General features: G+C 41.2%; 1 protein-coding gene across 2 annotated transcripts; it reads right to left on the bottom strand.

The window, feature by feature from the left end:
• Positions 1–25,994, bottom strand: wdr33 (WD repeat domain 33). Of its 2 annotated transcripts, none has more exons than XM_057858105.1 (21): positions 25,819–25,994; positions 23,741–23,963; positions 23,594–23,662; positions 22,086–22,190; positions 21,917–22,012; positions 14,682–14,833; positions 12,726–12,823; positions 8,067–8,193; positions 7,638–7,792; positions 6,510–6,588; positions 6,328–6,438; positions 6,158–6,252; positions 4,641–4,727; positions 4,435–4,571; positions 2,365–2,520; positions 1,774–2,289; positions 1,646–1,700; positions 888–1,182; positions 679–824; positions 425–604; positions 1–256 (listed from the first exon to the last, which is right to left on the bottom strand). In XM_057858105.1, the coding sequence occupies exons 2-21, from the start codon at positions 23,942–23,944 to the stop codon at positions 123–125; spliced, it is 2,997 nt and encodes a 998-aa protein (XP_057714088.1). In that variant the 5' UTR covers positions 23,945–23,963; positions 25,819–25,994; the 3' UTR covers positions 1–122. The 2 variants fall into 2 exon arrangements, with proteins under 2 accessions (XP_057714088.1, XP_057714087.1); XM_057858104.1 differs by having other exon boundaries at positions 676–824.
• Positions 25,995–26,923: the final 929 nt, after the last annotated feature.

The following is a 26,923-nucleotide window of genomic DNA, read 5'->3' on the forward strand; positions in this document are numbered from 1 at the left end:
TTCCGTGTGGGTTTGTGTTTTATTGTCCAGTCAGTGGAAAGACAAAACATAGAAATTTCTTACAAAAAAAACCTTGAAATATTTTCAGCTGGCCAAGAACAGGGTCACGTGTAGGTGGGAGTCTACCATCCACGGCCACCACCCCTTGCCACGCCCCGCATGGGGGGCCCCCCTCTACTGAGACCAGGCCCCCAGCCACCCCGTGCGCCGCGTCCAGGTGGTCCGTAACCGCCGTCGTCCCGAGGAGGAGGTCGACCTGCAAGTAATGCGAGTAGGTCGGCATTGATGGCAATAGACGTCCAATTATTCTAAACTGGGGAGATTGGCTAGGAATTAGAATGTTTCAGTGCCTAGTCTAACGCCGTCAATGGCAGCCAATATGTTCAATGAGTAAGACGAGAAAAAGAATTAAATCATCGCTGACCGGCTTCGGCGCCCGATGCATCTCGTTCTCTGTGGTCGGCGGTCCCTGGGCCGTCCTGCCAAGGCCTTTTCCGTGGCGGTAGAGATGCCATGTCCATCCCTTGCAGGGAAAGTGAGCGCTCACGGCCTGCTGTGGATGTCCCGTCGTGTAGCGGGGGCCCGTCACGATAGCCGTCATGACCTGACCAATTTAACACGCCACTGGGTCAGCGCGTGTCACACGGGTCCTGCCCCATCCCGTTGTGAGCTTACCACCTCTGGGGGGCCCTTCGCCTCGCGGCCGGCCCCTTCCCCCGCCGTCCCAGCCCCTTACATCCTCGGGGGTATCGAAGCCCTCCTCCTGGCCTGCGTATTCTTCGGGGAAGCCCCGACCGCCTGGCCGGCCCGGTCCCCCTCGGAACCTTAGGCGGCAAGGCGGCATCAGGTTTCAGTTCAAATCTGAGAAAAAGATGGGTCACTCTCACCTATCATCTCGCCGTCCCCTGAACTCTCCTGCATCTCGGAGGGGTCTGTCTTCAGATCCCCAGCTGGGGACCCCTGCCGGCGGAGCCCCACCTCCTCGGGGCCCCATCCCGCCCCGGGGTCCTCCCCCACCTGGGAAACCGGGTCTCCAGTTCTCGTCCCCTCGCCCGTGGAACTCCTGACTCGTGTTAAAGTCCTGTGATGTGTGCTGGTTGTCCCCCCAGAAGTGCTCGTGCCCCCCCGTGCCTTGGTGGTCAGGAGGGCTTATGTGGTGATTGGGAGCTGGCCCGCGGGGCTCTGAGAGAAAAGGGGACGACGCAATGTTAGGGCACTAAAAAGGGGCGACATTTCTTGTAACTCTGGCAGAAGTTAGGTGTCACTTTGCACAGCATCAGCACGTTATGTCTTAGTGCTCCTCAATACTAATTTTCAGTGATCATTTCATTGATGATCATTTTACTGCTGTATTGTTACCGATAATAACATCTCAGATTTTTGTTATCGAAAATTTGATCAATGTTCTTTTCTGTCTTCCCCCAAGTTTTTTTTTAAAGATAATAAGGACAAAAGACAGAGAAAGCTTAAAAAAAAGTTTAAGGTCCAGTCAAAATGGACTAGACGTCTAGCGCTGTCAATGGCGCTGAAACAAGAGCTTTGACAGACAGTCCTCCCAATTTGGAGGGCAGTTGTTTTGTGAACCTCTGGTTAATTCGAAAACCCAAAAATCTACATATGCTTCTGCTCCCCCAGATCGTCTCACCTTTGTTGGGACCCTGCTGGCCCCTGCCGTGTATGGGGGCCCCAGGGTTCTGTGCCTGCGAGGGCCAAAACACAAGTCAGGAATAAGACGTGGAGTCGATACACGTGATGACACGTGAAAACACTCACCTGGTGCTGTATGAAGGGGGGCCCCTGCATATTACCCGGAGGCCCGTGCATTCCCCCCATTCCAAAATTATTATTATGCGTCCTGGGCGGCGGGCCCATCATTCCCCCCTGAGGTCCCATCATATTTCCTTGAGGCGGCATCATACCCCCCTGAGGAGGAGGCGGCGGCCCTTGTAGGTCCCGTGGCCCAATTCCTCTCGGGGGAGGAGGGCCCATCATCCCCGTATGTGGAGCCGGCATTCCTCTGGGACCGGGCCCCATGTTGTGAGGTCCCTGAACGCCCATGGTCCTGGAGGGGGCAGGGTGTCTCTGCATGTCAGGGGGGGGCATCATGCCCTGAGCGTGCCCGGAGGGCATGAAGGAAGGCCCCATGGGTGGGGGGCCCATATTGTTGGGTTGCGGAGGAGGAAAATTCTGCTGTCCCGGGGGTCCTGGGAAGGGCGGTGCAGGGCCCACTCCCTGCTGGGTGCCATCAGCACTACTGGGGTTCATACGATCCATGCGGTCCATCTTCATCTGTTGATAGAAAACAGTGGCCAATTAGCATGCGGGGCATGCGTGCACCCGCTCCCCTGTCCCCTAGTCACTCACCTCCAGCAACTTAGGGTTGGTGTATTGCAACGCTGCCATTTCCTGCTCAAACTCTGCCTGATTTCGCTTTTTCATATCCCCTTTGGGCTCCGCCTTGCGCTCTTTGTGGCCGTCCCCAGAAGAGGGCATCGTGGGAACTTTATTCTCCGCCCAAGCCTGTGGGGAAGAGGAAAAAACTTTCTATCCAGATGCAGGTACAAAGCAGAGCTGTAACTTTGTTATATGAACCCTTTATAGGTTTATATTTGTATTAATACATCAACAACTTTAATAATGTTCAAACGGGTTTAAGACCATTACACAAATGTATACCATAACAGCAAAATACACTGCTGACCAAAAGTATTGGCACCCCTGCAATTCTGTCAGATAATGCTCAATTTCTCCCAGAAATAGCGATTGCAATTACAAATGCTTTGGTAGTAATATATTCATTGATTTTGCTTGCAATGAAAAAACACAAAGGGTGGGGTCATTATCATTTAACACAAAACTCCAAAAATGTGCCAGACAAATTATTGGCACCCTTTGAAAAATCATGTGACGCTTCTCTAATTTGTGTAATTAACAGCACCTGTTACTTACCCGTGTAACAAATCAAATGGTGGCAATAACTAAATCACACTTGCAGCCAGTCAAAATAGATTAAAGTTGACTCAACCTCTGTCCCGTGTCCTTGTGTGTACCACATTGCGCATAGAGAAAAGACAGAAGATCACAGAACTGTCTGAGGACTTGAAAAGCAAAATTGTGAGGAAGCATGGGCAATCTCAAGACTAAAAGTCCATCTCCAAAGACCTGAATGTTCCTGTGTCTACCGTGCGCAGCGTCATTAATAAGTGTAAAGCCTATGGCACTGTGGCTAACCTCCCTAGATAAGAACGGAAAAGAAAAATTGACGAGAGATTTCCAGGAAAGATTGTGTGGATAGTGGATAAAGATCCTTGACTAACATCCAAACAAGTTCAAGCTAACATGCAGTCTGAGGCTACAACAGTGTCTACCTGTATTATCCGTTGGCGTCTGAATGAATAGGGACTCTATGGTATGATACCAAGGAAGATTCCACTTCTGACCCAGAGACATAAAAAAGCCAGAAAGCCAAAAAACGTTTTGGGAGAATGTTCTCTGGTCAGATGAGACAAAAATAGAGCTTTTTGGGAAAACGCATAAACAGAGTTTCACAGAGTTTACAGGAGAAAAAACGAAGCCTTCAAAAAAAAGAACACAGTCCTCACAGGCGGAGGTTCCCTGATGTTTTGGGGTTGCTTTGCTTCCTCTGGCACTGAACTGCTTGACCGTGACCAACTTGACCAGCAAATTTTGCAGCATAATGTAGGGCCCGGTGTGAGAAAGCTGGGTCTCCCTCAGAGGTCATGGGTCTTCCAGCAGGACAATGACCCAAAACACACTTCAAAGAGCACTACAAAATGGTTTGAAAGAAAGCACTGGAGACTTCTAAAGTGGCCAGCAATGTGTCCAGACCTGAATCCAATAAAACACCTGCGGAGAGATCTGAAAATGGCAGTTTGGAGAAAGCACCCTTCAAATCTCAGAGACCTGGAGCAGTTGGCCAAAGAAGAATGGTCTAAAATTCCAGCAGAGCATTGTAAGAAACTAACTGATGGATACAGGAAGCGGTTGCTCGCAGTTATTTTGTCTAAAGATTGTGCTACTAAGTATTAGGCTAAGGGTGCCAATACTTTTGTCTGGCCCATTTTTGGAGTTTTGAGTAAAATGATAATGATTTAATTTTTTTTTCATTCTCTTTTGTGTGTTTTTGTTCATTGCAAACAAAATAAATGAAGATATTACTACCAAAGCATTTGTAATTGCAATCATTTTCTTGAGAAATTGAGCACTGTCTGACAGAATTGCAGGGGTGCCAATACTTTTGGCCAGCAGTGTATAGATCCTGATAGTATTTTCTTCTCAGTATGACATGCAAAAGTCAATATGATTGTATTTTAGAACCCTTGAGTCGGTTTAAAGACCAGATACGAGATGAATTTGTTCTATAAGTGCTGTGCTCCTAACTCAAAGGAAGGAAGAGGACGAGCATCGACTGACCTGTTGGAACTGTTGCGGGATGGGTTTGGCATAGGGGACTTTCTTCTGGGGGACCCTCTTGTTGTCCTTGGTCATCACCTCGTCCATGCCCCAGTCCAAGCCCGGGATGGACATCTCATCCTGTGCAGCTTCCTTATCTGCGCAAAAAGCGACGGACAGTGATGGCAACCCGGCCGTTATTAAGCTGGAGGCGTTCTCAGACTTACGAGTCTGCTCCTGCTCCATGGCCATCTTCAGCTGCTCGGGAATGCCCATTCCGGGAATGGCGGCAATGCTGTTAGGCTCCATGTCGTCTGGCGTGGACAAATACAAACACACGTTTAGATAGCACCTCTAAGTGGTTGCTCAGGATATTTTATTTATGAATAACTGACTCATTGGCTGCCGTTCCCGGTCATACAAGAACCATAGTTGCTTCATAAATGAGCTGCTTTTACGTTGACCACTCAGTAACTTTGGATTATTACCATTTACAACACTCAAACTAAGAAAATACATGTACAACCTTCCTACTGTTCTCAAGGCTTTCATGTTATTTCCATTAATTAACTCGCTGGCTTCCAGTGGGTGCACTGGACGTCCAATCCATTTGGAATAGGAGGAGCTTGCATAGATGGATTGAGTGTCTTTCAGCGTCAATGGCACAGAATGAGCTAATAGTAAATATTGTCTTAGTCATTTGTGCTTTGATTTTTATTATTTATTTTTTTAATTAAAAAAATGAAGAAAAAATTCTCTATTTCAGTTTATTTAATAATAATCATATATAGAGAGCATTCAGTATGTAATTAATATATGTACATAATATGTTGTAAATTGGCAGTGAATGCCAGCCATCCCAGTTCAAATTTGATTCGACTTTTATTGCCATCAGTTTAAGAGACCACCTTTTCAATCAGGGATGCTACACTAGTAAATTCTATCAGCATTTGAACTAATTGTTTATTTGTGATTTATTATTATTTATGTGTTTATTTGTACTTTAATAAATAATTTAAGTGTTCCAAAATGTTTTTTGTGAATTGATAAGCGTCAACAAAAATTTCATTGCTAAATTAGTAAACAAAAACAAAATTAAAAAAAAAATTTTTTTTTTTAATTATTAGTCGACTAATCGTAAAAATAGTCGGCTGACTAATCGGGAGAAAATTAGTCGTTTGGGACAGCCCTAAATTATACGATTCGTTACATTATTATTATTATTATTAAATTATTAGTTTTAAGATTTGTATCATATGTGTAATTACTATTTTTAAGTGTACCAGCAGAATTTATTAAGGATTTAGCACAGGTGTTTTGGCTATGAAACAAATTAATCAAATTAAAATGTATTATTATGGGAAAATCCCGCTCGACATATGACCATTTTGACTAACAAACCAGGTCCTGGAATGAATCAAATTTGTATGTAGAGGTACCACTGTATTCATTCTTCATTATAGATGCATATAGTATATATTTGCACTGAAATATGATTAATCAGTGCCAGCCATCCCAGTCTACTACTGTCAATGGCAGTGAATGAGTTGAAAGAGCCACCTCAGGCTTAGCCCCACCCTTTTACACACAAGCGACATCGACCAAGCTAGCGAGATGAGTGCTAAACGTACTTTGTGGAACATAAGAAATGTCAACTAGTATCCACAGTGCAAACGTGTGAGGAAACAAAAAACGTAGTCACTCATATCCTAGGCAATGATGCGCCCCGTGTCACATGACTGACCATACTCCATGCCATCCTCCGACATTCCGGGGAGAAGGTTCAGGTTGTAGCGGTCCCTCATTTTATCACCGGGACGATTCCTAGTCCAGAATTTGCTAACAAACAATGTGCACAGTGTTACATGCGTACGTAGGCGCCAGATTGGACACTGGCGGCGAATGAATTGTTACCTTGTATGGTCGTTAGAGCCCGAGCAGAGGATGTGACCGAGGGGGTGCCAGGCCAAGCTCCAGATCATGCCCTCATGAGCCATCTCCATGCCTCCCACTTCCTTCTCGACCCTGAGGAGTGAGAGCACGTATTAAGACTTCAGCGATAAAAGCAAGACAGGACTCCTTGGTGTCTTTCCTACCCGGCGTTCCAGAAGAGCAAAGAGCCATCGGAACCTCCACTGGCAAACAGACCTTCGTGGATGGGGTGCCAGGCCACGGCTGAGACAGAAAGGAAACACAAAAGCGACATAGGTTTGTCCTGACACACTACACTTGACGTTTTCCAAATCATTTACAAGACTCAAAGTACGGAAACACAACAAACACCGTTCCTACCGTTCTAACGTCTTTAATGTTATTCAATAAATTAACTCTCTGGATGTCATTGACGCAAATAAGTCGTCCAATCTATTTGGACTGGGAGTGGCTTGTTGCAAAGCCGAAAGCCGAATTGTTAGACTTTATGGTCTGAAAATTTGTCCAAATCCTCTTATTTTTTAGCCTCTTTAAAAGCAAATATTCTAATTTTTTTGTTTATTTAGATGTTTTAAATAAGATGAAAAGCATGGGCTAAAATAGGTAATATTTTGTTTTTTAATTAAAAAATGGACAAAAGCTGTGAATATTTTTACTTTTTATATACATTAGTTTTTCATGGTTTATTTATATTTTTAATTTTAAAAAAAAGTAAATATCTTTATTTACATTTATTTTTCAGTTTTCTCTTATTTTTAAAATTTTAAATGAATAAAATAGGGGAGAAATAGTAAATATTCTATTTTTTTCTAATTACTAATATTTACTTTTTATTTAAAAGCGGGTAATTGTAAAAATTCTCTTTTTATTTACATATATTTTTCAGTTTTCATTTTTAAAAAGGGGGAAACAGAAAATACTTTTTTTTTTTTTTTTTACAAAAAAAATGAATAACAGGAACTATAATTCTATACTTTAATTCATTCTTTTCTTTAAATTGTAAATAGAAAAAATCTATACGCCTATTCTCTGATTTACGTGGACACCATCTTTTGCTGAATAGCACAAAAATATTATGTAAGCTTTTTTTGTGAGGAACGAAGAGCTAGTATATGACTGACTTTCACGAAACCACGCAAATTGATGTGGCGGGCCAAATCTGGCCCCCAAGCCTTAAATTTGTTACTTCTGTTTTATAGAATAAGGGGGTCTTTTTTAGAATGAAATATGAGGAGAATAAAGTCTCAATCTGGTGATTCTGCTCTTATAAATGCATTCTCATTCTAAAAGACCTGTGGCTTCTTTCTTGTGCCCTCGGAAGACCTGCAGCTCATCCTTCATGTTGCGGATGTCGAAGAGTTTGCAGAGGTGGTCTCGCGACGCCGTCAGCAGCCAATTGCCGTTGGAGTTCCACTTCACCTCCATCACCGTATTTTTGTGGGCGTGCCTGAGGACGCACGCACGCCAAATGTCATTTCAAGCAGTCGTCCCCAATGCGGTGAAGACTTTCCCCCAAAAAATTACAATAAGCATAGATGTTGCCTCACAATCTTAAAATCAACCCAGCCCTTAATGAGCACTACAGAAAGACTGAATTGAAGCCCTGATGTCAAGCTTTACCTGTGTTTTTACGTCAATAGTATAGGCTAAACAAAATTACACTTTGGCTGGCATTTTCCTGTACACAGGCTGAGTTCTGAGGAGCGGTGGGGTCCACTCACAGGGTTGCCAGACTTTGTCCTGTCTTTGGGTCCCAGAATTTGATAGGCTGCTGACTGTCTTTGCTGCCGGACACCACTAGCCCTTTGGTCGGGTGCCAGTCCACACACTTGACGTCGGCCCCGTGACCTGCAAGCGCGCAACACACAAGATAGGCTTAACCCTTATAGGGCACCCGATGAACTTGTAGACTGCCATTGACAAAGCTAGAAGTCCAATCCATTTTTACTGGAAGGGGCGAATGAACAAATCCATTACAATAAAGTATTACCATTCATAGCCAGTCTTTGTAGTTTAAATGAATTGGATGTCTTTGGTTCTCAATGGAAGCAAATGAGTTAAATACTATAAAAAGTAAAAATGAAAATAGACTTTCTATTGTTTTGGGGTTATTGGTTATTTTCATTAACATTAAGGTGACATTTAAACAGAGGTGAAAGTGGGCCGGAAAAGTTCCGGCATAAAATTCGGGAGCGGAACGGTGCTTTGATCCCGAAAATATGACGGCAACTGTCAAAACTAGGGGTGTGACAAAATATCGAAATGGTGATATATCGTGATACTTTCTATCCCAAAAGGTTATCGATATGCTCCTGCCAAGAATTGAGATATCGTTTTAAAATTGTGTCAATGTCTAAAAAAAAATGAAAATAAACCAACAAGTTGCTAACAAAATCTTCCAACATAATAGTGTCTCAGTAGTGCCTCAGTTAACTCTAAGGCTGCATTGATGGTGCTCGACGCCCAATCCATTTAGACTGGGAAAGTTTGTTCTTTCGAAATCAGACCATTCACAGTCATTCTGTCCGATTTTCAGGGCATTTACAGGTCACTTGTTGTTCATTTTAGGGCATTTAAAGGTCATTTCCTGTTGAGTTTGAGTCACTGCCTATTCATTTGGGTGATTCCCAGGTCACTTCCTGTTCTGTAACTCAAATAAACAGGAAACCCATAAAATACCCCAAAATCAACAGGAAGTAACTGAAAATCAACAGGTAAATGACCTTAGATGGCCCAAAATTACCTCATTGCCTGCCACTGACACCCACAGACGTTCAAATGGATATGACGTCTACTAGTGATAAAATCAATCCAATTCACAGCAGTAGCTTGTTTTTTCTCTTTATTAGTTTGTAGAATGTCCTAGAATGATTTTTCGACCAATGTATCGATAATCGTTGTATCGCCATATCGTCAGATCATCATTATCGTGAGCTTTGTAACACGTATCGTGAGGTACCAAGTAAGCCTGTCGCAATATGCAATAATTCCATTTATCGCACGGTAAATAAAAATGAAGGCGATATTTTTTCCGCTGCGATATATCGCCTCGCGTGCACCTGCGTGCGCGCGTGCGCCTGACGTGCTGTTAAAAGTTCGGCTTCCTTGTTACCAACTACACAAAATGCATTTTAGTTCTGTTTTTAGTGTAGTGCAGTTTAAGTTTAGTGCAGGTGGAGCAAAAAAAAGAAAAGGTGACGCTTACCATTGAAATGAAGACATTAATGATAGCAAAATATAAGTAGGCATCCATGAACTCGGTCGTAAAATGCCGCTCTCGGCCGGCGGTCCCCCTCCGTTCGCCAGTCTTTATAAGTTAAGGTAACAGTTCTCATTGTGGTAACATCGCCTAAGAAATCGCCAGCTTCGTCAGGTTTCAAATCATTTATTCCATCAACTCACCGAGTGTCCACTGCTGTTGACGCCAGGATCGAAACAGAAAGTAAAATAGGGCTCTCCTGCTCACAGTCAGCCCCGCGGTGCGTTCAGGTACACTAAAAAAAGTCCGCCACATTACGCGGTGGGTTCAGGTACACAAAAAAAAAGTCCGCCACATTGAAAGCCGATTCGTTACATAATTACAGGTACTGTGCTGTATTATTGTTATTATTGCTATTATTATATTATTGTTATTCTGATTTTTATTCATATTTTATTTGTTTTGCTCATTGTAATTGCTATTTGCAATTGTAACAGCAGTATTTATTTAGGATGTCATGTGGGTTTTTGGGCTGTGGAATGAATTATTGGAATTATAATGTATTCTTATGGGAAGATCCTGCTTGACATACGACCATTTCGACTTACAAACAAGCTCCTGGAACGAATTAACTCCGTATGTAGAGGTACCACTGTATTACACATGAAACGCCATAGCAGAAGCTATGAGGCGAAACGTTTTCATTTGCCTAAGTGCTTAAATTATTAAGTGGAATTTTATTTTTCTTAAAAAACACATTTTATTTCTTCTGTGTTTCTGTGCAGTATTAACATTGTTGTCTTTTCCTAAAAAGTATTTTTTAATTTAAGCGTAAACATTTATTGCATTTAAATGGGTGCACATGATCTATTAATATATACTGTATTCTTACAGTGTTATTGTATTTTTTTTTTAATTGGGGGGGTGCAATAATATCGCATATCGCAATAATTTATGAAATAAATTATCGCACACTAAAATTTGTTATCGCGACAGGCCTAGTACCAAGAGGTTCCCACTCCTAGTCAAAACCCCATGCTAAAAACAACATGCCTGGCTGCCACACAGGCATCTCAGAGAGGAGGCCTAAGAGTCGCGTCGTTGACTTGATGTGTGCATGCGCTAACGACCCTCACTGGCCTGGCCAATAGTCCGTTCATTGGGTGACATACTGACATGTGATCAGTATGGATAGTTAGCTCTGAATGGTTCAGATGCAGAAAAAAAGAACAAGCTTGTTGAATTAATGCAATAAAAAAAAGGCAATGTAACGGAAAACTGATCAGATTTTTAAGAGAGAGAGAAAAGTTAAAGAGACCTATTTTTTCTGACAGGGAGGTTCAGAATAAGTTAATTAACCCTATAATGCCTGACCACAGAAACAATGAACAGAATATTCATTTTTTTCTATTTGAAAATGTACTTACACACAATAAAACATTGATATTTTTAATTTGTATATATATGTTCTCCAATTTGTATCATTAATGATACATTAAGCATTACATGCAGTTCTCGTGGTAAAAAAAAATATATATATAACTGAGACTACACAAAAAAGGGATTTAATTTTTTTTTTTATATGCTGCAATGAGGTCCAGAAATGATTGTCTCAAATGTGATAAATTTGGCAATATAGTTAATTTGCACTTTGGACTTTTGTTCATTTACCTCTGTTAGGCTACTTATTTATTTCCTTATTAATTAAAAAAGAAAAAGTCAATGATAGCGTTTTCCTCAAAACATATTCCATTTCACTGTGCATAATGTAAGTCATTATTAGTAAAAAATGGACTATGCAACACTAACATGCTAGACTGTGCGTCCCGGGCTGTTGGGGGACGGGTATCGATAAGCATATGCTTTTTTCCCCGTCTTCCTTTGTCTGTCATCGTCTTTTCGGGCAAATTATTTCATATTCTGTGTCTGTCAATGATTCTCTTTCTTGGCCAAACTATCCCACATTCTGTAACTGTCAATGATACGATGATGATAATGACAATAAATTTCATTCATTCATTCATTCGTACTTATTTTTGTCAATGTTACTTTTTTTTGTACGTCATTGGAAAAAAAGACAATTTTGAATGAAAATCAGTTTCTCATGTATGCCTTGTTACAGTAGGTATAAAGCAGTAGCTTAATGCATTGTAAAAACCTGTTGTGTTATAGGTCTAACAGCCAAAAGCAGTTTTCTTTGCATTTCTGTGGTTTTAGGAGGTTTGACCCCCACCCCCCAAGAAGAAAAAAAATTCTGGCTCCATAGCAATTTTTATGTTCAGGGAGAAATTCTAGCCACTTTCACCCATGCATTTAAAGTAGTCAGAAATTATGTATAATCAGTTCTGTATGCATGTTTATGATCAAGATAACTCAAGAACGAATGCAGGGATTAGCATTAAACATGAAGGATACATTTGAAATATGAAACAGATGAGCCATATCAAATTTTACAACTTGATAATGGATTAACCTATTTACTCAAACCATCATGAGGATAAACAGAATGGAAGGCGAATGAATGAATGAATGCCAGATAGGTGATATGATGAGAAGGGTAAGTGTGATGACATTTTGGGCCATGAAGGTAAAAAGTAGAGTGCCCGCTCAACCAAATACGGCAATACTTTAAATTTGGCTGGTTAAGCAGAGGTCTGCTTCTTCAACGTGGTCCTCTGGTTAACTCATAATTGTATATCATCATAACAAATTATTTAAAAATAATAATTAGTAAAGATATTGAGATATACTGAGACCAGGCGTCTACATATATGACCATCCTATTTGTGGACGACAGGTTTTTATGGGTTTAAAATATTTTTTTAGTAACCAAAAATTGTCACTTGCCAAATGATTAAATTTTGCTCACTGATGACAGTGTTAGTCGCACCATAACATGGGGAGCCAACTTCTTAAAAATAACACACAGAGTGCCAAAAATCAATTTCCGTAAACAGAGCCATCCTCTCAAATGTTCCGTTTGCACCAGGGTCGTGATCAGTTTGATGTTTCCCCTCATAATGACTAAATATCATTTATTTCTGGCAGATGCAAAGTACGAACAAAAATGAATAAAAACATTTTGGTTTGAATGAAGTCAATCGACGTAGACTCCAATTGAATTTTTGTGGGAAAATGCATTGTTTCTTTTTTTCTTCAGTGTGTCGGCGGAGTCTCCTACCTCGAAGGATGCGCTCCTCGTGGCAGCGCTGGAAGTCCCAAATCCGGACGGTGCCATCGTCCGAGCAGGTGGCGAACTTACTATCGGTGGGCGAGAAACTAGAGGACAGACAGGAAGTGATACGTCAAGGCGGGAAGGGACAACAGCCCATATCTCCCGCTCCATGAGTCCCAGACCGTTTGAGGGTCCTTAACGTGTCGTGGCCCTGGCCACCGTAGGACAACCACTCCAAATGTTGCTAAGCCTTTTAATTTCAGAATCTCATCTCTGCATTTTCTACATAAAAATCCCATTCATTCACGTTCCACTTTGCAAAGTGATTCCAAAGCATGTGTAGGGTGTTTCACATATAGGAATTGTCTTGGGAAGATTCCAAGATTAGATGAGGCTTTTTTTGTACAGCTTCTTTAATCTGTTTGAGCTTCCAAACACTTTCAACGCATCAAATCATCTTCGAAGTTTCATCTTTTACCACATTTCAACAAAGTTAGACCTTCCTTGGAAAAGCTCCAAGTTGAAGTTGAGGTTCAGATCTCGCTTTGGGGTCAAAGTTTAGCTTGGTGCTTCGAATGGAGTTCAAGTCTAGTTTAAACTGAAGTCAGGTCTTTGTTTAGGACAGTTCGAGTTTCAGGACTCGGTCCAGGTTTATGTTTGGATCTTGGCCCTCAACACCCAACTCAGTTCCAGCTTCAGTGTTGAGGACTGATACACGTTATGGATCAGTCACTTTTGATAATCCATTAACTGTTGAGAGACAAACTTGGAAGTTTCAGCCTCTTAACAGTTAATCTTCCAGAACAGTCATCCTCCATTACTTTCCAAAGTAAAGTAAGCTCTCAGCTTACAATATAAATGTAAAAATATTCATATTTAACCTGTGATATAAACATTTCATTTGGTTACTATATTTTCAGGGAGAGTCTTAAATGTACATCATTGTCTTCTTACCATTGCTGGTATACCGTCTTGCTGATTGAGAAATATAGACCTTGTACGTGTTTTGCCATTGCTGGAATTGTTCATTTTTTTCCATTGTTGACATTTATGTTAATATGCTATTACTAAAAAAATGTACAAAAGTTGCAGGAAAATACATGTGTATGCTAATGAGAGCTGGGGTGGGATTTAAGCAGTTCTCTTCATCCCACTGAAAAAAACTGAAAACTGATGAACTGCACGCGAGTCATAATGAATCCAACTGCCTGAAATGAATTTTTTTTTTTTTTAAACCTTTGCAAGCATCTGCTTTTACATTACAAATACAATCCACACTTTTGCTGATTCCCCTCAAAGATATTATGGACTAAATCAGTAAATAAGTCTTCATTCATTTGTCAATTTGAAAGAATGTCCTTGTTTTTAATAAAGAGATGCTAATCATTTCATTACCCCCGACAGTACTATGTAGTAGTTGTATGTGTCTGTGTTTAAGATAACTCAAGATCGAATAAAGGGATTATTATCAGACTTCCAGGTTATGTTTGTAATATAAAAAAGAGGCGATTACATTTTTGGGTAATGAGGTCAGAGGTCAGAATAAGAAATTTAGCAATAACTTCACCTGTTCAACAAATTTGCAGGGTAGATGATATTTGTGGTCTGGGCTGGGGAGTGGGCTTCAAGCATAAGGTTGAAAACAGGCTTGCAATATTTATGATGGCTTCTGTCACCAGCATTAATTTGTGAATGGAAGTTTAAAATAAGGTTCCCTTCCGTCCAGCATCAGACACTCTCTTTAATTTACTATCACACGACTGCACCACGCTAAACTAGCACTTTGGGCTTAGCGGACATACACAACAAGTGTCAAGTAAGGTAAAATTTATTGATCCCTGCCGGAGTAGAGGTCTGGCCTTTATTGACGCCATTTTATTAGCACATCCATCAACAAGAGAAAGACAAAAGACAGCACCCGGACGAGGCTGGACTAAATAAAAGTGCAGATGAGGTTTAAACCTGGCTTCTCTCACGGCCTCCTTGTGCGCCTGGAACATCTTGACGTTGTTCATGTTGGATTGCCAGTACTTGACGTAGCCGCCGTGGTCCGCAGTCAGCATCCACATGTCGTTGTGAGACCACGTCATGGCTCGGACCGGACTGTCATGGGCCTGAGGTGGGAAAAAAAAAAGAAAATCAGCCAACGGGGAAAAACCCCTCGTCAAATTTTTGTTTGTGTCGTTTCAAATGAAATTGGGAGAGACTGACATATTTGGAGTACGACCGACCTATACTGCCCTTTAACCCACTGGTTGCCAGTGATGGCCCTAGATATCCAATCCACAGATAGACATTAAATTCATATAAGCTGGGAGGCCTGGCTGTGAATATTCTTTCAGCTGCTCTGACGGCGCGAGAGATCCAGTCCATTTTGAATGGGAGGTGCCTACACGACCCAAAATGTGATGTCCACATATGTGGACAGCAGGCCTTTATGTTTACGTCTCTTTACATAGGTTACGCCCCCCCCCCAATTAAAACAAATAAATTAAAACTCACTTGCCCTATAACAAGACTGAACAAGCAGTGCAACTGTGCCATTGAAATAAACGAACTGAACTGTTGCGGCAGAATTTTGTTGAATTGTTAGGAATTATGTTTGTATGGAGCTAGAACAGTTTCATGATGAACACACACATTTTCGATTAATATACACATATGACACGAAACACAAACATTTTGGGGTTTATAAACACATCTGACACAAAACACAAACGTTCATCAAATACGTGTGTAGGGTTGGGCATCGAGCATCGATGGGAACAGGTTGTATCACTCCGATGCTCCCGGAATCGTTTAAATTTTTTAATTACGAATCCATGTTTCGATGCCCTGACCGCCGTGCGGAAAAAGAATGCTTAAGTTCAAAGACTGATATTTATTAGGGGTGTAACGGTACACAAACATTTCAGTTTGGTACGTACCTTGGTTATGAGGTCACGGTTCGGTTAATTTTCGGTACAGTAAGAAAACAAAATGAACTAGGCCTGCAAGCAGGACTGAACGGGCCCTCGCAATCTAGCGCAACTCGGACGTCACGCAACTCTGACTGTGTGCAGGTCAGGGTGGTGGCAGATCCTCCTCTCTAATCATCTCATTAGAACCTAACATGCTCGAAAGTCGCCTATTTACATTCCCACACCCAAGAGATAAAAACCCCTATTGGAGAGAGTACTACAAAAAAGGAGCCACTACTGAGCTGTGCAGCCAAGCCCTTATTCAAAACCTAAATTAATCTTCTAACTGGGCCAATTCGACCAAGTGTGCCAACTATTGTGGCTCTATAAGCTCCCTGAGTCTCTGAAAAAAAATATTTCCTTTAAATGGCGAACAAAGGGTCGTCACGGCAACAGACAGAGACACGTGGACATGGGCCGTAAAAAAGTATTTTAATAGGTCTTGAAACTACAATGACCAACATGAAAAGAACTGGACATGTTTTGGAAAAACGAGTGACTTTATATCGCCACTAGTTGGCGCTGTAGGGTTGATGCAAATGACCCCTACAAGGCCCTTCAGGGTATGACTCTCAACAAGCACGGGAAGTTTGGCGCAGATATCTTGTATATCTGCCGAGTTATGACTGTTCAAAGTTTTTGGAGAGAAAAATTGCTGACAGTCATTTTCACTTTCCTGTTTGGACCCCTCCGCTTCAACGAAACTTCAATATTTTTCATCAGGCACCTGAAGACAGGTCTTAAGGTTTCCCTTATGCAGGTTTGAAGTAGATTGATTTTTTCCCTTTAGAGGAGGAGTGTGTCCCGTAAAAAAGGGCATTTCCTGTTCCCACTAGGAGGCGCCAGGCACAAATGGTAAATTTTCAATCCAGTCCTGCTCAGGCTGGTATACCTCACACACATGCCAGATTTAAAATAGATTGAACGTTGTATGAGGGAGTTATCAGTCATTTTCCGAATTCGGTGTTTTGGCGAAAAAATGGAAGAATTTGGCGCCCCGCCCAGGTCAGGCCCGTGAATGAAAACACACCATTTTTATAACTTAAGATTTCATATGCCTCATGAACAGTCTCACCAATTTTGAGAATGATCAAACTAATTCCCTAGGTGCCAAGGTGTAAAATGTGCACACTGTAAATCGATAAAAAGTTCACATTCAATCCAAAATACCCGATTTCCTGTAGGATTTGGAATGTGTGTGCAAGAGACTTTTTGGAGCAGTTTTGCACAAAGTTTTGACTCTCCAAATTTCATCACTCTATGTTAGAAAAACCTAAATGGAGAGGCCTTTTTGAAAATTTCAAGGGGGCGCCACTGAGCCATTTTGTTAAATTGTTTCGTAACGTTGCAAGATTATCGAACGTTATCCAAAGCCGCATGTATGTGCAAATTTTGGTGAGTTTTTATGCATATTCAAGCCTCCAAATGTAAACTCTTACTGTGAACCCATGAAAATTTCACATTCGACCCAAAATACCCGATTTCCTGTTGGATTTGGAATATGGGTGCAAGAGACTTTTTGGAGCAGTTTTGCATAAGGTATCTACTCCCCAAATTTCCTTGCTCTATGTTGAAAAAACCCAATAGGAAAGGCCTTTTTTAAAACTTCTTTCTGTCGCCACTAGTTGGCACTGTAGAGTTGATGCAAATGACCCCTACAAGAACCTTCAGGGTATGACTCTCAACAAACACGGAAAGTTTGGCGCAGATATGTTGCATATCTGCCGAGTTATGACTGTTCAAAATTTTTGGCGAGACAAATTGTTGACGGTCATTTTCACTTCCAGTTTGGACCTCTCCGCTTCAACGAAACCTCAATATTTTTCATCAGGGACCTGAACACATGTCTTGAGGCTCCCCTGAAACAGGTTTGAGGTCAATAGATTTTTTTCCCTTGGAGGAGGAGCCTGTCTCGTAAAGAAGGCCATTTCCTGTTCCCACTAGGGGGCGCCAGGCCTAATGGGTAATATTTCAATGCAGTCGTGTTCAGGCTGGGATATCTCATATACATGCTAGAAATGAAAAAGATTGAACGTTGTATCACGGAGTTTTTAATCATTTTCTGAATTTGGTATTTTGCCCAAAAATGGCCGACTTTGGGACCACGCCCAGGTCAGACCCTTGAGTGAAAACTCACCATTTTGAAAACTTAAGATCTCATATGTCTCCTGAATAGTCTGACCAATTTTGAAGACGATCCAACTATTTTCTTCAGCGACAAGGTCTCAAATGTAAATCGATAAAATTTCACATTTGATCCAAAATTTCCGACTTCCTGTTGGATTTGGAATATGGGTGCAAGAGACTTTTTGGAGCAGTTTTGCACAATGTATCGACTCGCCAAATTTCATCGTTCTACGTTGAAAAAACCTAATAGGAAAGGCCTTTTTGAAAATTTCAAGGGGGCGCCACTGAGCCATTTTGTTAAATTTTTTTGTAGATTATCAAAATTTACGCAAAGTTGCATGTATGTGCAAATTTTGGTGAGTTTTCGTGCATGTTCAGGCCTCCAAATGTAAACTCAAACTGTGAACCGATAAAAATTTCACATTTGATCCAAAATATCCGATTTCCTGTTGGATTTGGAATATGGGTGCAAGAGGCTTTTTTGAACAGTTAGGCATAAGGTATCTACTCCCCAAATTTCATTGCTCTACGTTGAAAACCTGAGAGGAGAGGCCTTTTTGAAAATTTTAAGGGTCAAGGGGGCGCCACTGAGCCATTTTTTGACATTTTTTCAAAACGACACAAGATTATCGAAATTTACGCAAAGCCGCACGTTTGTGCAAATTTTGGTGACTTTTCGTGCATGTTCAGGCCTCCAAATTGGCCATTTTCATTTGCCCTGAAAAAAGAAGAATAATAATAATAATAATAATAATAATAATAATAATAATCCTTTGCAAAACAATAGGGCCTTCGCACGCTTAGTGCTCGGGCCCTAAAAATATAAATGTGCTAGTTGTTTATAAAACACTTTTGTGCTTTTAACAATAGGAACATTAACCTATACAAAGCTAGAATTCTGCTCAAAAAGTAGCGGGTATTTAAAGATAATAATCCAACAACAAATTTGCCTTTCAGACCCCGCGTATTGGTCAGCTTTCTTTCTGAAAGAAAGAAGAAAAAAGTCCTGTGCTAAAGAGAAAAGCAATCCCAATGACAAAGATTTTAACATGTATTTTACAAATGAAATGCCTCAATGAATCATTTATTCCCTTATCAACGGTTTTCAAAAGCTTTATTGGTGGATTTTCTCAAGTTAAAGCGCCACACAGAAATTAATACATTTAATTGTGTAAGCAGGATCTGTGTATTGTTCTTATTATTTAATTACATGTGTTTTAGCTCATTTCAATTTATTTTATTTAAATGGGCTATTACTTATTTTATTATGTGTTTATATTTTACAAATGTGATGTAGGATTCATTTATATTGTATATTTTATGTTGTATAACTTTAGTTCCTATGTGAATATTAGTTCCTACTTGTTTTGTTGTGGTAGGAGGTAGGCCTGAACGATATATCGTTTAAACATCGCCATCGCGATGTGCGCATGCGCAATAGTCCCATCGCAAGGACGTGCGATAGTTTTTTCATTTCATTTTTTTAAATCCACAAACGTTTGTTTTGAGGAAGGAGCGCGAAGGAGAGCGCACAGCCTCTCATTCCCTCCAACTCGCAGTCATCGGCTCCTCCCCCTCCCCTGCTACAGCGGAGTGGAGGGAGGAGGGGCCGAACAGCAGAGCGGAGGGAGGAGGGGCCGTTTTCAAAGTGAAAGCAAGCAACACGTTGAATAGGGAAGACTGTCTCCAAAAGGAGTTTTGGAAGTATTTTGGCTATCGACAAGAATATAAGGAACAAAAAACAGCCCTGTTGACAGTGCCTCGCCATGGTTGCCTCAACAAGAAGTAATCCGTCGAACATGTGGGACCATTTAAAACGCAGGTATCTATGCATTCCTGCTACGAGCTTCCCATCAGAGGCTTTTTAGTACAGGTGGGAACATTGTTACGTGCCAACGTTGTTGTCTCAAGCCTGCAATGGTGGATAAACTAGTAGTCTTGGCCAAAAACCTATGAGACCCAGTTGAGAATTGCTGAGCAAGGAAGGTGGACGATATGCAGACAAATACATAACACAGCTGCAGGAATGTCTTTTCTTCTTTTTATTCATGTGACAGCTATCAGGAAGGCAGGAAATTTGGGAGTTAAAATGTTTCTGTTATTCATCAGTTATTTGCTGTTATTCAGTTCAATTATTTACAAGTTCAATTGAGTTTCTGTTTCTTTTATATTTAAATTAATTGTAAATCGTATTTTTCAAATAACTATAGTACAGCTGCACATAAAGTTTTGATACTTAATATTTTTAAAATATTTTTACAACTTTGTTGCAGTTTTGCAGTTTTATATTGTTATATTTTGTGTAAACAACTCAGGGGACTAATGCACTTGCACTTTTATTTGACAGATTTAATATTTAAGTTCAAATATGTTGACAACTTTATTGTTTTACTGAGGTTTTTATTTATTGTTATAGTTTGTGAACAACTCTTATTTGTCATATTTAATATTTTTGTTCAACTATGTTTACAACTTTGTTGTTATTTTACAGAAGTTTTTATTTATTGTTATATTTTGTCAAAAACTTAGGGGACGAATGCACCTGCTCTTTTATTTGTCATTTAATGTATTTGCTGCTGTTGAAGTGTCAAATATTGTGTTCAATAAATTATCTATTTTGTGCAGACATTGCTTCCTGGATCCCTTCATAATAATACAGCAATCTTAATCATTCACAAATGAAACGGTATTATATGAATACACTGTGGTCACGGTGTGTCATGCAAAGTATTTCCAAACAGCTATTCAAGTCATCTAGTGAAAATTTCTTTAAAAAAAAAATATATATTTTTTTTTACTATCGCAATATAATATCGCAATATACTGCACACCTCAAAAAAATCGCAACAATAGTTTTTTCCAATATCGTTCAGGCCTAGTAGGAGGGTTTTGTATTGAACACAGGGCCGTGTTGGTTATTATTATAGCAGAGAAGACAGCAGTAAATCAACAAAGACAAGTCAACTGTGCCCGGATCTACCACTCAGGAGATCTGATGGACTCAAAAAGTGGGTAACGATTGCATATTGGTTTGAAAATCGACCGGATCCACCGTATTTTTACACGAGTGACTTCCGGTCCTAGCTAGTAGCATTGACGCACGAGGGCCGCGTCTCGCGTCAAATAATAAACTCTGCCGTTCTTTTCACGTGCCTCGCGTTGAGCCGCTTCTTCGACGCGTCTAACACGCGGCCGCACTGCGAATGGTGTGCACTGGCTGATTGACTTTAACGCCCGCGTTTCACTGCGTTCTCGCGGCGGCCACATTGTTGCGCCGTTGACGTTTATGTGTTATATACTGTCCCACCTTGTTGGTCCTCATTATAGTAGAGAAGACAGAGTAAATATAATCTACTAGGGTTTTTTTTTACCCTGCCTCTTAAATGAATCTGAATCGAGAATCGTTCGGAACTAGAATCAAAAAGTGGAATCGGAATCATTCAATTTCAAATAATGCCCAACCCTACACGTGTGTGAATTGTCTTACGTGCATTTATAATGTGCTTTGACAGGCTCCGTTAAGAAAAAATGCATGTGTGTTTCTTCGCTGTGCAAAATGAGTCTCAAAAGGATTCCCGCAATTGTGACTGAGTGCGGATATCAAATTAAAAACATGTTATAAATGCGCATAAGACAATTCACACACGCATGATGTATGTCTGTTTTGTATCGGATGTTTGTGTGTGTGTTTATTATGGGACTGTTCTCGCTCCATATGCATGTTATTGTGATTTCCATATTTCTTAATATAGATGTTTCTGCTTGCAGGTCTAGTAGCAACCAGGGAGAGATGACTAAAACTCTTATGTTGGGGGAAAAAAAAAATCACTCAACAAGGTTGCGAAGTTTAATTTCACAGCGTTCCATATATTGTTTCAAACATTTTTTTTTCCATTAAAAAGAAAAGTTTTTTTAAACCCAGTTTTCCAAAATAATACATTTTAGAGCTTTAATTTTGATACCGGGACATTGCAATATATTAGCTCAAGGTATCATACCGTGAAAAACTTATCGGCCCATCATCGTGACGATTGGGAGATATGTTGCGTATGTGAAAACCATGAACTTGGGTTTTTGCAGAATTCGGGAAAGCAAGACAAACATGTTTACCTGTAAGATGGTCTCAAAGTTGAACGTCAGGCCATTCCACAATGTAAATTCGCCACTGGAGGCTCCCGTCACCAGCCGACGGCCTTCTGGAGTCCACTGCACATGCATAAATACGCATCAGCATTGAGTCCAGAGTATATAGTTGAGGGAGGGAGGGTCACAAACTCACCCGGATGACAAAGACGGGACATTTGACTTTGTTGGTGGATGTGCGCACAAATTTAGTTGTGACGGCGTTCATTGGATTGTTCAGCATTCCTATAGGGGGAACCAACTGGGTAGACAAACAGGCACAGTTAGTCACCGCCAAAATTTCAACAAGCTCTTATGAAAAATATTGTCAGCAGTTACATAACAGTGTAGATATTAATGTTAGCTTAATGCTATGAAATATAGTATGTCTACTCACACCAGCGACATTAATTAAATATACAGCACGAGTGAAGTCATTGGTTGGCATTGACGACGCAAGACGTCCAATTTATTTTAGACTGGGAGAGGCTGAAAACGATTACTGCCACCCTCCTAGTCAAAATGGGTTAGACATCTAGTGCCGTCAATGGCACTGCAACATGAGGATTCACAACCAGTCCACCAAGTTTAAATCAATTTGATCTCTAATGATGCAAATGGCAAGCGATGTGTTAATAACTTTTAGTTTTATGGAGTGCCACAACCAGAGGATTTTTTTTTTTGTTTTTATTCATTTTATCAAATATATATTACCGTATTTTTCGGACTATAAGTCGCAGTTTTTTTTCATAGTTTGGCTGGGGGTGCGACTTATACTCAGGAGTGACTTATGTGTGAAATTATTAACACATTATGATATCATTTCACATGTTATTTTGGTGTTTTGGAGTGACACTGATGGTTTGGTAAACTTGTTAGCATGTTCTTTATGCTATAGTTATCTGAATAACTTAATAACTATGGCCACGTTCGCAATCTGCCTTTGGCAATGTGTGTTCAATTGTATTATTGACTTTTTAAAATTGAAATGCATGCTTTTAGTTTGTGGTGCTTTCACGCCCAAGTGGGGGCGCACTCGCACTTGTTCACGCGAAGAAGAACGCTCACACGCCAGAAGACAGACATCTACGCAGCGTCTCTGAGCGGGTGGGCGAGAGAGAGAAACTCGGCTGCGAACCTACGTTCATTGTTTATGCTTGTAAAATATCTCTACAGAGGCAACGCATGTGTGTATCATTTTATCTAAGACATCTTAGAATTATGTGGTCGTCATTTGGCCCTGCAATTTGACAAATACACTCATTTTTAAAAATGTCAATTTTCAGGGGAGCAAAATTAAACAACTTGTGGAACCACTGCATTGGCGGCCAAAATACATGGTGAAACCCTGCTTTTGAGGTTTGTTATGTGTCGATTTAACAAACCTTGGCCTCAACAACCCAGCACAAGTAATATGCCCAGCTATGCAGAGTTGCATTCTTTGTTCATCATTAAAAATAAAATAAATTCATTAAATCGATTTTCGCCCAGTCCTATATAAAGGAATTTGAATCAATTTTGAATCAGGTACAATCACAAGCTCAAGAATGGAAATGGAACAGAAGAACAAAAATCCAGTCCATTTGTAAGCTTCTTAGGGAGGGAAATGAAAGGATGACGATACAAAGATGAGGGGGGAGAGAAGAATGAGAAAAGACGACGTACGTCATTGTAGCAACCGGCGTCCGGCTGGATGGCTCGCAGGTCACGATGATCTCGCTGCCACTGACGATTCTGTCACCGAAAAGAAGAGAGTTGACGACCAGGAGCGGCTCATGTGTGAGCAGCTTGGCAAATAGAAAGGACGGGTACCTGCAGGTATCTGATGACGGACGGGTTATAGTCGATGGTCTTGCGGTTCACAGCCTTGCGCATGCGCTTTCCGTCAAAGGTGAGCTGCTGCATGGCCTGCTGCTGAGCAAAGTCAGGTCGCTTGTAGAACACCTGCCTTGGCGCCTGGTGCTGGAAGCGCGGCATGTGGAAGAAGCGCTGCGGCGAGCTCACGTCCGTCGCCATGGCTACACCACACGCGCACCTGTGGCCAGAAGTAGCCAACAAATAGACATATAAATCCATTAGGCTCATCATATCTGAACTCTTTCAGTGGCATTGACGATGTTAAACGTTTAATCATGCGGCTCGTTTAATTTTGCACGAACGTTCGTTCATTCACCGCCACCCTCCCAGTTGAAATGGATTGGAGGTCTACTGCTGTTAATGGCAGTCAATGACTTAAGAGTCAGGAAATCCACATTGATAATGGAAGTCTTAAATGTTCAATTTGTTGCTTTTGAGACAATTGTTGTTCGTGTTAATGTGAAATTTGTTGTTTTTGTGTTGAATGATGCCAGCTTGAATTCAAAATTTGCTGTTTTCTTCAGGCAAAACAGACAACCTTTTATAGGGCAAGTGACGATTATTGGGCATTTAAAAAAAAAAAACAAAAAAAAAACACAAAGACGTATCCACATTGCCTTGCACAGCCAGACTATTCTCCCTGTATTTTTCAAACACTGTGAGAAATAGTCTGGGACCCAGCCCATTAACTGCCTCTCGAGCTCGGTACAAAATCAATCGTTCAATTTGTCATCAATTTGTTTATTTGCGTGACGCATTCTTAACGTCACTCTTGAGCGCCGAAAGTCGTGTCTACAACAACACAAATGGCCAACGGGAGAGCCGAGAATATGTTCCAATCTGCGGTAAAAGCAGTTTTAAATAACCAAAAACACATCGAAACAAGTCATTGACAACAGTCAACATGGCTCGCGCTAGCCATGTTGAATAAACTTCTCCATTCTCCGCTCACGCTAATTACTTGTCGCTTTAACAACGTCACGTCTGCCCGTCGCTGATTGGTCCACTCCGCTGTGGCTCGCTCCGCCCTCGGAATTTGATCCGCCGGACGGTCGCCAGACTCAATTGCTGGAACAGCGGTGAGTCTGGTATACCAGGCAAGTAACCACACAGAAGGAAATCACATCACCCAAATTGGTCTTAATTACAATTAAGATATATATTCTTCTTAATATTAGTAATTGTATTTTTTAATATTAAATGTATACATTTTGGACTAAATAACTAAGAGCATTAATAAAATTATTACATTAAAAAGAATGAAAACACTCGGGTTATGGCCCCCAATCTAAAGTTACCCCCCCCCCCACACACACACACATTAGTTAATTCATTTCCAGCCACTGACAACATTAGACGTCCAATTCATTTAAACTGGAAGAATGGCTATGAATGCTCAGTGACAGGATCATGCTAAAACAATGGGTTGACGAAAGTGTGTGTTCGTACAGCAGCGTTGTTAATTATAGTGTGAAGCGTTTATTCGTATTTTCAATTGTAGTTATTTTTTAAGTTTGATTGGTCCACTGTCCGACTGCAACACTTGAATTTCGTTGCACATATCACATGTTGGAATGATAACAAACTGCTAGAGCCAGTAAATCTAATGTTAATTTCGCGGCTTTTGCGAACATTGTTTTCTGTCTGAATGTTAAATTGGAATGTTTTTGTGAGCAGTGTTGCCGGTCTGAATGTCAAATTGGCTGTTTCGTGACAAAGGTTGCCGGTGAGCCTGAATGCGAACATCGCGCCTCGGTTGCTAGCTCGCAGCTAGCTAGCCCGGTTAGCACGAGCGGCTTCCTTTGCAAAGCAATCCCAAGAGCGTTCCGCCACCAAAAGCGACCCGCCAGCAACCACACGACTAAAAGGCGGTATACGAATGTTTCATATTGTGCTTGTGGGCCGCGAAAATAAGCGCGAATTCCCGTTTCCTCGTGTTGTTTTGCTCAGTTTGTTAGCCGCGAGGCTAAAGGCGGCCCGGCCGATGCTACTTCCGGCGCTTCTCGGCGCTTAATTTAAGCGCCGCTACTCACCTAAAGTCTCCCCGGCAAAAGTGAGCTCGCTAGGAGCGAGCGGACGCCAGCAGCGGGCTCCTCTCTCGCGACCGTCGTTGAAAGTCCGCTCGGGACAGTCCACTTAATGCCGCTTTAGCCAGCAGCTAACACGAGCGGCTGCGGCGCAAACATGGGGCGTTACGTCATTGTGTCCCTGCGTACGCCCCGCCCACGTCTCGGCCCCCTACACGATGACGTCACAGGCTCGCGGCACGTGATGCATATGCACGTGTGACGTATGTGATGTGTTCCGTGAAGGCTCTGCTCAAAATATATATACTGTTATGTTTACATTTCATAGATACTGTTTGTATTTTAGTATTTTTTTATATTGTGACAACTGTTGACCACTACTGGGACGTCATGAAAGTGCATGTTGGAGGCATTCTGAAAAGACAGCCTGAAAATGCATTTTGAGGGATCTTTAAAGACCTACATGGAAGATTAGCCCAAAATGTTTTTTTTTAATTATTCAGCAGAACATCAATATGACTAGGTATCAGCCAAATTGCTTGATTTTGATCATGAACAGAAAAAACAAGTGAAACAGCAAAATGACTGTTGTGTATCTACACCAGTGTTTTTCAACTGGTGTGCCGCGGCACACTAGTGTGCCATGAAAGATTGTCAGGTGTGCCGCTAGAAATTATCCAATATCGCATTTTTTGTTACATCGTTGGGCAGAGTTGCTGTAGCTATAAAGTTGTGGTCGTAGGCAGATGAGTGAGGTATTGCTGTTGTCGCATTCAATAACTCCTCGGATTTCTCGCCATCAGCCACCTTGCTGTCCGCAGTAATGTGGACCCCAGCACATCTACTGTACATCATTTGATTAGCGTCATCAAGAGTCAATATACACGAAAGTGTCTTTTCAATTTTATCGATATGTGATGACCACCAATACTCCCCCTGTGTTTTATTCCGAGGACAGCAAGGTGACAAATGGCTAGAAATCCGAGCAGTTCTTCAACGCAACACGAGCAGCTATTGTAAATGTCATCTCCAAACGAAACACCCGTCCCTTCAAAACAAGTCGATGGACTATTTCGTTTGTCTTCATTAAAATACAGAAAAACAGGCAACT

Source organism: Corythoichthys intestinalis, chromosome 14 (assembly GCF_030265065.1).
Source record: "Corythoichthys intestinalis isolate RoL2023-P3 chromosome 14, ASM3026506v1, whole genome shotgun sequence".
Lineage (NCBI taxonomy): Eukaryota > Metazoa > Chordata > Actinopteri > Syngnathiformes > Syngnathidae > Corythoichthys > Corythoichthys intestinalis.

Bases quoted from the DNA above. Each gene is read 5' to 3' on its own strand.
- wdr33 (XM_057858104.1), bottom strand. From the start codon at position 23,944: ATGGCGACGGACGTGAGCTCGCCGCAGCGCTTCTTCCACATGCCGCGC. The intron at 7,793-8,066 runs GTGAGTGGACCC...GTGCGTCCTCAG, and splicing joins GGACAAAGTCTGGCAACCCT to GCACGCCCACAAAAATACGG. The intron at 6,253-6,327 runs GTAACAATTCAT...ATTGTTTGTTAG, and splicing joins GGCTCTAACGACCATACAAG to CAAATTCTGGACTAGGAATC.